The sequence below is a fragment of the Apus apus genome, chromosome 19, assembly GCF_020740795.1.
Source record: "Apus apus isolate bApuApu2 chromosome 19, bApuApu2.pri.cur, whole genome shotgun sequence".
NCBI lineage: Eukaryota > Metazoa > Chordata > Aves > Apodiformes > Apodidae > Apus > Apus apus.
In genome coordinates this window covers 8,714,462-8,724,310 of record NC_067300.1, presented here as the reverse complement: position 1 = coordinate 8,724,310, position 9,849 = coordinate 8,714,462, and the positions used below count along the sequence as shown (strand labels likewise).

The 9,849-nt window shown below is 47.3% G+C and overlaps 1 protein-coding gene across 2 annotated transcripts in view; it reads right to left on the bottom strand.

The window, feature by feature from the left end:
• Positions 1-4,020: 4,020 nt before the first annotated feature.
• Positions 4,021-9,849, bottom strand: part of OLFM1 (olfactomedin 1) — a 32,236-nt gene continuing 26,407 nt past the window's right edge. For both annotated transcript variants that reach the window (XM_051636813.1, XM_051636812.1), the window contains exons 5-6: positions 8,900-9,006; positions 4,021-5,793 (exon numbers count right to left, since the gene is read on the bottom strand). In XM_051636813.1, coding sequence (XP_051492773.1) covers positions 5,119-5,793; positions 8,900-9,006 — 782 coding nt within the window. In that variant the 3' untranslated portion in view covers positions 4,021-5,118. The remainder of the gene's footprint in view (positions 5,794-8,899; positions 9,007-9,849) is intronic.

The following is a 9,849-nucleotide window of genomic DNA, read 5'->3' as shown; positions in this document are numbered from 1 at the left end:
TTTCTTCTGTGTTCATACCTGGTAGCTGCACTCCTCCAGCTAACATCTTGCACAATGCAGTGGATATAATCCATGCCCATCTGGCTTTTATTTATTCACGATGGGCCTGATCCTGCAATGTGCTGTTGGAAGGACCTGAGCCTTGCTAACTCCTTTTTATCCCTGCAAAAATGGGTCTCAGCACCTTCTGTCACCTGGGAGGAACATATCAGGGTAAATTAACATGAAGAGGGATGTGTACATTTGCTTTTACGGTGCTGTAAAAGTGGAGTTATTAAGAAATCAGTCTGTAATTGCCCTCTTAATGATTCTTACTCTTCTGCACTCATTCAAAGAGAATCATCTCTATTGTATCAGGTATAAAAAGAGCATCTTCATGGACATGGTTTATGACTTTTTAAAACCAAGGATTTTATATTAATAGCTATCAGCTCCTCTGCTATATTTCCCCAGTGAAGGAAATGTGTGCATTGGTGTAGGTCCAAGGCAATTTGTAAACACAAAGTGTTAAACGGCTCAACAATTCTAAAAAGTTTTAATTGGAAACTCAACAAATTGCTTTGCAACATCCTAATGCTTCAATATGGAGCTCTCAGGTAATGAGGAGCTAATTAAGGGGTGAGGATTCATTTTTTTTTTATGATAACTGTCTCCATATGGGCTCTGCATTCGGTGCTTGCAGAACTAATGAAGGTCAGAGAAGTAACAGCAAAGGAAGAAAGGAAAATTTTTAGCTCTGGGTGTTGTGAGGATGCTAAGCAACAGTCAATATCTCTGCCTGGGTTCTAGGCCAGGTGCTTGATTTAATTCCACGGGACAGTCTGTACACACCAGCGCAGCTCTAAGCTGCATTTCACTGCCCATGGCTGCTCCCCATGGGCTCTGCCACCCATGGGGGAAGGATGAGCTTCATATCATATATCAGCCCCAAAAGGCAGGCTCTGCCCTGCACAAAAACGCAGTTACAGCTGTTGCTGGACATGGCCTGGAGAATGGCAGAAGCATCCCCAATCAGATACCCTGTCGCTCCCAAGGCAGGTAGGGACTGGCTGGAGAGTGCTGGTCCAGCTGACTCAAAGGATCACAGATTGGGTAGGGATTGGAAGGGATCTCTGGAGATCATCTAGTCCAACTCCCTGCTAGAGCAGGATCCCCTAAAGTAGATTACACAGGAACACATCCAGGTGGGTTTTGAATGTCTCCAGGGATGGAGACTCCACAACCAACCTGGGCAGCCTGTTCTAGTGCTCTGTTACCCTCAGAGTCAGGAAGTATTTTCTCATATTCAGGTTAAATCTCCTGTGTACCAGTTTGTGACCATTTGCCCCGTTCTGTCACTGGATGAAGGACAGCAATGTTGGGACACACAACATTAAGTCTGTCCAGTGTCTTGCTCAGCTACAGAGCTGGGACTCTGCATGGCTGATGGGACTGGGAGCAGGACCTGGGCTCTGCATCAAACCCAAACCCTCACAACCATCTACTACAGTGCACTCGAATTAATCCCTTGTAAAATATTAAACACACGTTCAAAGTATGGTCAGATGTTTCTCTGAAGTAACTCACTGGCTCCCAGGACTAAATTTGGACCAGCAAACCTCGTGCACCAAATAATTAAGTCACAGGCTATAGAAAGCAATCCTCTGGGACGTACTTGTCTTTGAATGGCTCATCCACTTGAGAAGTAATACATACCATTAAGTATATGACCATATGGCATCCATTTATAGAATATTGCACTACAGGCAAATAGGACAAAGGTACACCCTTAAAGCACTTTGCTCATCTCATTAACTTTGGGTACATGTTACAGAAAAGCTTCTCTGCCTTTGTTGCATTCAAGGACATTTTGGGCTGTTGCGTCTTGTCTTAAGTGAATTGCACCAGGAAAATTAGAATCTAAATGTAGCTGTGCCCTAAAGCAAACAGCATTATTTTGCCTTTCTGTAATCCAATTTATTTTTGCAGCTCAATGTTTTGAAGCAAAGGTGTTCTTTTGTCCTCAAATCTTGCCTAATGACAAAGCTGACTTTGGGTACTTTGGCACACGGCAGTGTGGCAGCGCGCCTGGCCAGGGGGGTGCTGGCAGGTTCAGGTGTGCTCTGCTCTGCCTGAGACACCTCCCCAAACCTGGACAGATTCAGGTGTGCTCTGCTCTACCTGAAACACCAAATCTGGACAGATTGGCTGCGACAACCCCTGTGAACACCTACAGAGGTCTGAGAGAAGAACCGTCTGGTGCTCAGGGCGATGAGCGCAGCTCCGCGGCGCGCAGGAAACAGAGTATGCAAAGCCCAGCTGCCGGGATGGTGATCTGCTCCAAAAAGCAATTTGGCATGTAGGACAGCTGACAACAGCCGTGATTCAACCACTAACACATGTGCAAGAGCATCACCTTGGTGTGCTGGAGGAGCAGGTTCAGTTTGCTGACAAAACTCAGCCCCAGCTGTAGGCACCAGCATCCGTCCCTGGGATCTGCAGCCATTGCTGGATCCAGTTCTAAATCTCACAAAACCAGCACTCTCCCCTTAAATGAGTTTGCAGTGCAGAAATGCATTAATTAAATAGAAATGACTGCAGGTGCCTTCAAGGGTTTTAATTAACAGATTTCTCTCATGCTTTGAAGATCAATACTGCTGCCAATTACACCGTGGGTCTCTAGCCCCCATTTTTAGCATCTTGGAGGGAAACTCACTGCTATACATTGAAGATCTCCACAAACCCGGCAGTCCAGAGCCCTGGAAATATGGTGTGCAGGACAGAAACGAGTCCTCAGAGAGCTGTCCCCATTCTGGATGCAGCCAGCATTTCAGTAAGAGGAGCAGTGCTGACACAGGGCAGTAGCTCAAACCTCTGTAACTGCCTCAAACATCTACATGTGGAGGACTGTTCATTGCTTCTGGTTTAATCCAATTCTGGGAAACCACATTATACCTTTTTTTCTTTTTTCCCCTTTCCCCCCTCCTCCTGCTGAAGAGCCCAGCAGGGACCTTCTGCTAAGGCCAAGAGGTCAAAATCCATATGTGCAATTTGCTGCAGCCACATATATCTCTATATATATATCTATAAATTCAATTTCCTGACCTCAGTGATCCACGCTGCTTCTGAGGGCTTTAATGCATCCGTCTGCTGAGCAAGAAGGCTGAACTCATCAGCAAATATAGCTGCTCACGGAACATTTGGCTGAAAAATCATCGGGCCTGGTGGTGCTAAACATTTTCACCTGTTTCTCTATTTGGAAAGGAGACAACAAGGATCTAAGGACACCAGGGCGAGCCCTTTGTAGCTTGCCCAGGTACCAGGCATCCCTGCTGCTTGTGAGGTTCAGCTCAGTGGGCTCCTGGGGTGGGCAGTGAAGGCAGGACAGGTCCTGACCCTTCACCTGGGCTGTGGCTTGGGAATTGCTGAATACCCTGGGGTGGAAGGGAGAGTTGGGACCCTCCATCTCCCACCAGAGAGCAGTGGCAGAATGAAGCTGCTGGTGGTGCTGGGTTCCCAGTAAAATGAGCCCTGCCTTGGGGAAAGCACAGGGCAGAAGTGGAGAGCAGGGATCTGCAGGATTTATTGAGGGTGGTTGGGAAGATCATGTTTGCATCCAGCCTCTTAAGCTTCCAAGTATCGAGAGCTTTAGGAGCATTCAGCTGGAAAAGTGCCTGGGATCACTTCAAGGTGTGTGCAGCATCTTGCAATGCTGTGAGGTCTCTGCTCTGACCAAAACAAGAGGACTGATGGTGCTGAGAGCTCAGACCCCAGCAGTAAGCTGCTAATTGTAATGAGCATCACAGTGTGAGCTGTGTTAAATAGACAGGGATTTTACCAGCAAATTCAAGTCCTGCACAGAACAGAGAGCCAAACCCTCCATCCTCCCAGCCCCAGCTACCCATCAGGCAATGCTCCATTCAAAATGTAAGAAAAGTCAGGATGGTTGCTCAGTCATCACCCAAAAAACCCCACAATAATTTCTGTTACCCCTCCCCTACGTTTGGTCACTCGTACAGAGAAGACAACAGACAAAGCAGGGAAGTCTCCTAATATTTTTATTGTTCCTTAGATAACTGTGGATAGTACAAAGTTTTCCTCTTAAAAAAAAAAAATGAATTACCTTCACACGTCCATAAACAGGGCTTCCCATGGGAATCTGATGCCACAGAATTTCCACAGAAGCAATTTCCAACCACCATAATGCTATGTAGATAGTATAACAGCAAGAGAATATTCTTGTAATTATCAACATGAAATTGGTTATCTGTGTATAAGGGTGAACACTGATCTTTTTTTTTTTTTCCTTTTTAGAAACAAAACCATCATTTATTAATCCAAACTACATCATTGCATTTACAACATTCATTGCATAAACTGGACATACAAAGTTTTGCCACCTCTGGTAAATAACAGACATACATTATACAATATAGTTGCTGAATACATAAGTTCAAACAATATGGGTACAACAACTTGTTCATAATACATACTTAAACCATCGTGTTTAATAGTTACTAAGACACAGATCCATGAGCTACTTCGGGTCTCAGCACAGTTAATCTAAGTGACAAGAACACAGTTGAGAGACAGTAGCTGCAATGGAAGGCGAAGAAAACTAACCTGTGGTAGGTCTTGTTCAGACAGTGAGAGCTCCTCACGGGTCAGCTTTGTCTGCTTGGAAATCACACATCCATCACAGCTGCCCGGGATGTCGGGAAAATGTCCATGCAACCCACATACAGAAGAGAACGAGTCTCCCAAGGAAAAACTTTCAACAGTCATTGCCTTACTTCTTTAGTATGGACTATAGGTTTGCTGTCGGAACAGAAACAAAACAAAACCCCAAACTTCAGTGGTTCTTGGAGTGCAGTTCCAGCTGCAAGTATATGGTTAGTGGAGAGTCTATAACACAGGGCCAGACTTCTAGAAATGCAGAGGTAATGCTGAGCTGTCAGGTTTATGCTGAATGATTGATCCTCCATGACGTTGGTCTTAATTTTGGCAGCTGTTTATATATTTACTTATTTAAAGTGTGTCTCCTTGATATGAGCAATTTTTTTTTTTAAGTTAATTTCTCCCTTTTTTTCCTTCCCCCCCAGCCCCCCCATCCCCAATCAGTTTCTAAACAAGGCTGGACTACAACTCGTCAGACCTGATGACGTGGAAGAGGGTGACATTGTAAAGTATTTGGTGCCCGTTGTTCCAGGCATAGAGAGCCCGATCCTTGGGGTTGTAGTCCAACATGGAGATGTGCGAGTACTTGTTTTGGAAGGGGATGTCAATGTACTCGTAGGTGGAGGCATTGGTCTGGTAGGCATAGTGGACCTTGGTGCCTCCCGAGTAGCCGTTGGTAACGTAGAGCGTGCCGCAGATGATGAAGGCCTCCCCGGCGCTGCGTTTCGGGTAGCTGGTGTTCCAGGTCTGGAGGCTCTGCAGGGTGTTGGGGTCCAACTTGCTGATGACGATGTTGCCCGCGTTCTGGTTGGTGGCATAGACGGCCCAGAGCCCGTTCTCATCCACCATCAGGTCAATGTCTGAGTGGCCACCCCAGGCGTAGTGGTACATGTTGTTGTAGCCGGCATAATCCAGGCTGCGAGTCTTGAGAATGGTTTCTGTTTTCAAGTCAAACCTGATAATTATGTGGCTTTGGTATTTATTGAAATAGATAGAGCCATTGTAGACCACTTGACCGGTGCCTGACCACGGGTGAGGGAGACGGTGAGAGGTAAAATTGTCAGTATTCATGAAATCTGCCATGGATTTATATTCCCGGACGAAGCGGTTGTTGTGGTAGCTGTCCATGTACCAGACCTGGAAGAGCAACACAAACAGGGGGTTTAGAAAACAGCAGAGACCAGCTGAGCCCTTTGCACATCACCCTGGAAATCCAGAGCAAGGAATCCAACCCACAGGAAAATAATGGGTCCAACACCTGCCACCTCCACTGAGAAATAAACTGGATTTTTAGAGCCCAAAAGCAGCTGAGAAATCAACTCAAGAGCAAAGCTTTCCTGGGGGGTAACCTGCTATCTCACCAAGAACCTGGAAGCTTAAGTTGCATGACGGACATGGTCCTTGCAGAGGGCAATTCACATCTTTTCTCTGGCTAAACCCAGCACATGATGTTGATGCTGCTTTTGCTCCCCACAAGCCCCATCGTGATGGCACCTCAGTCCATGATACCAGCTGCTGTGCTGAACTCCATGAAGTTGCAATGAGGAAGCAGTGGATGCCATCCTTCATTGCCAAGGAAATTCAGGCAAAGTCCATATTGGTTTAAAAATCAGGCACTTCTGCATCAAAAGCTGAAACCAAGACCACTAAAATACGAGAGACAAAGACATCAAAATCTCGCTGTTGGTAAATGGGGGAGAGACTTTAAATCAGCACTTAAGCACCAGTTCACTGGGGACACTGTCTAGACTCTTCAAAGAAAAAAGCTTTTGTCATATGAAACCAATTCTGAGGCAAATGACAAAGCTGTGCAGTTCATACCAAGAAGAAATATCCAGCCAGGCAGTGACATTCCGTATGCAGCTGCTGCCTGCAAATAAACCAGCTGCTTTCTTTTGAAACTGTTTAGCAAGGAAGAGAGGTAAATTAAATAGCAAGAAGGAGGCCTTTAAGGATGCAGGGCTGGGTGACATGGTAGTACAAACTCCTTTTGAAAACCCTTTGTAAAACTGGTGGCACCACCTCTGCAGTGCAGCTGTCTCCAGGGTCCCTTAGAAGAGCAGACAAACATTTACACACGGTGTGTGCACGTAAACTGTTTTGGCTGCTCTATTTGAAAGGCCAAGTGAGGTCTGCAAAAAAACTTTGGAGGCAAAACTTTCAGCCCAACCCTCATCAGCTCCCCGGAAACACTGCAGAGGTGGGAAACGAGTGTGTGGTGAACACCTCCGATCTTCACACCTCTCCTGCGGGCTTGAGGATGGCTGCAAAAGTGGTGGGAGAAAAAACAGGGAATGTCCCCAAGCCCAGGGCAGAGGTGCCTGCAGCTTGGGAGAGCTTTTGCTCTCAGCCCCGGTGCTGGAGGGCATTCCCCACTCCATGAAATGCCTGTGGTCAACTAAGCCAGCTTGGGGAATTACCAAAAAACCCCAAAGCTTAGAAAACCTATTGTCTCTCTGCTTCTCCCATTTCATTATTCAGTATTAAACAATGAGGCCTGTCGATACATCATGCTCAGCTTTCAGTGAGACAAAGAGAAGCCCAGAAGAGCAGAAGCCCAGGTGAGCACGTGGGGGCTGCAAGGTGAAAGGACCCAATGGCATTTCATGCCTTGGAGACAAGGAGATTGATGGACACCAACTTCTCATTGCATCAGCTGCCTTTGAGCAACCTTCTCCTGCTCCCTTTTGCCAGCACACATCTGTCTTGGCCCTCAGCATCCACCCTCTGCCTCACCCTGGGGACTCACTGTTTTGCACCACTGTGTTCAATGATTTCATGACATGAACAAACAACCACACCAGCCACTAAACACCTCCTGGGGCTTGGCAGCATAAGATGGATGTGATAAACTGCCCATCTCTCCCCATCTCCAGCTTCCCCCTCTGCTGGGTAGCTGATGGCGTTCACTTAATTGCGTGTTTCTAATAAAATTCCCACTAGATCTATCTATTATCACAGAATTATCTTGTTTGGAAAAGACCTTAAAGATCACCCAGACCAGACACACTTGTGAAGCTTGAGCTACAGCCACAGAAAACTGCTTGCCTGCTCTCACAACAAAAATGCACTGCAGAAAAATGCACGGGTAAAACAAAATACTAAAAAAATACTGGTTTGAGACAAAAGTCTCTGAAGACATGGGAAGATCTTGAAGCATTTCATCAACCACCTTCAGCTGTGACAGACCTGACTCTCCCTTCCCAGAGGGATGCAGCAAACACAGCCCAAAAGGGATAGGTCTGTCCCTTCTCTTGGGCAAAACAAGATGTGATGTGTGTTAAGACTTCCATCCCACTTCATAATTAGGATCTCACCAGGCCCAGAGGTGGTTTTGTTTAATAACTCTAAAATATGGAGGTGGTGTATTGAGGAACCAGTGCCAACCAGTTGGCTGCTGGAGAGAAAGAGCTCGACAGCTCAAGTTGCTGCTGCTTTGTTGCTGCATATCCAAGGGCTTCTCCAGAGCATCCCTCAGCCTCTCTGAGCTGCAGCAAGGTTATCACAGGGCAGGGCTCTCCAAACAGCTGCCCTGGTGCAGCCCTTCCTGCATGCAGGAGGAAATTATCATGCAGCCAAGCTCTGTGGTTTTAGTTTTGGTTTGCTGCCTGCAGTTCCTCAGCAAACACTCGAGATATTTTTCATTCCATCAGTCATGGGAAGCCTGGATTGATTTTCAGCCAGTTATTGGCCTCCTACCTCCTTGGGATCAAAACTGAATGGGCTGAATGGAAAAAAAACAACCACAAAACAAAGCAAAACAAATTCCTCTCTGGCTGCAGTCAGCTAATTCCTCACCAGAACAAAGGTGGAGGACACAGTCAGGTTGACATTATTGGAGGCACAGGCAGCAGAAAAGCAGCAGGGACCAGGATCACAGGTCCCTCTGCTTGGCCCCAGCTCCCTCCTGGCTGCCAGAACTAGATGAGAAACCCAATACTTGATTTTCCCTCCTGTGGGAGGTACAGACCTCATGGTGACACTTCCGAGACCTCATCAGTGCAGTGAGTTGTCACTCTCCCTGGGAAGGGACAACCATGTGGGGCTGCTCAGCCCCCTCCTCATCCTCCCTCCCTCCCTGTGGGATCCTCAGCCCCCTTGCACTGCAGAGGAGACCAGCAGAGCCCCGTGAGATAAATTAAGACCTTCTGTGGGTTTCACAGGCTCCATGCTTGGATGCAATGCGTTTTCAATGACCTCAGCCACACGGGAGGAGGTGGGAGCACGGGGATGAAGCTCTTACCTTGTTCTCTCCCTCGGGAGCGAGCGGGTCCGTCATCCACGATCCGAACCTGGACCCCGAGGTTTTAACTGTGATGGGGTCACTGATTCCTGTCAGCTTCCCACAGGCTGAAAAAGAGTGCAAGGCTGGTGAGCACCATGTCACCCCACGTCTGCTCGCTTGGCCAGGGGGCTTTGCCAGTCCCAAAGCCCTGGTGAGGGGCACCAGCACCAGCCACCTCCCCACCACTCTGCCTGCTGCTCCCCCCTGCTGATGGGCAGCTCTGGTTTTATTTAATTAGAGGTAATTATGCTGAGAACAACTGTTGGAATGCTTTTGTTTCTTTCGTGCCTCTTAATTGTCCTTATCATTCCGGCCTCTAGAAAACAAGGTTTCCTGGAGCAGCCCAGATGCTAATGGGGCAGAACTGGAAATGAGGGTCAAGCAGCCAGGTGGAGAAATTAGCTGAATAGCTCTGCTCATAATTGAGGGGGTGCAGCCAAGATAAAAAGACAGACTATTCTGTGTCTATTCCAGCCCTGCTGTAACACATGGATTTGTTACAGGTTATGCAAAGGAGAAGAAGAAAAAGAAAAGGTGAGAAATTATTTGCAATAGAAATCTTTTCCCTGCAAAGATCACATACCAGCTCCTACCTGCTGCCTTCTCTGTTCCTGCCCGTGTCTGTGCACTTAGGGAACACTGAGGAACTCGCCAGCCTCCTCCCATCTCCTCCACTCAGCCCAGGCTTTGTCCATTCTGGGAGAGGAACCCAAAGGCAGCAGGATGGAAGGTGGGTGGGGGGGTGTCCCTCAGGAGCTGCCCCGGGAATCCTGCCCAGAATCAGCATTACCACAACAGGGACATGCACCCACACAGTGCTACCAGCCAGGTTCTGAGGCATATTTAGGTGCTACATCCTGTTGATTTCATGCCATTGAATTCAGTGGCCATGTCAGCATATCTGCAAG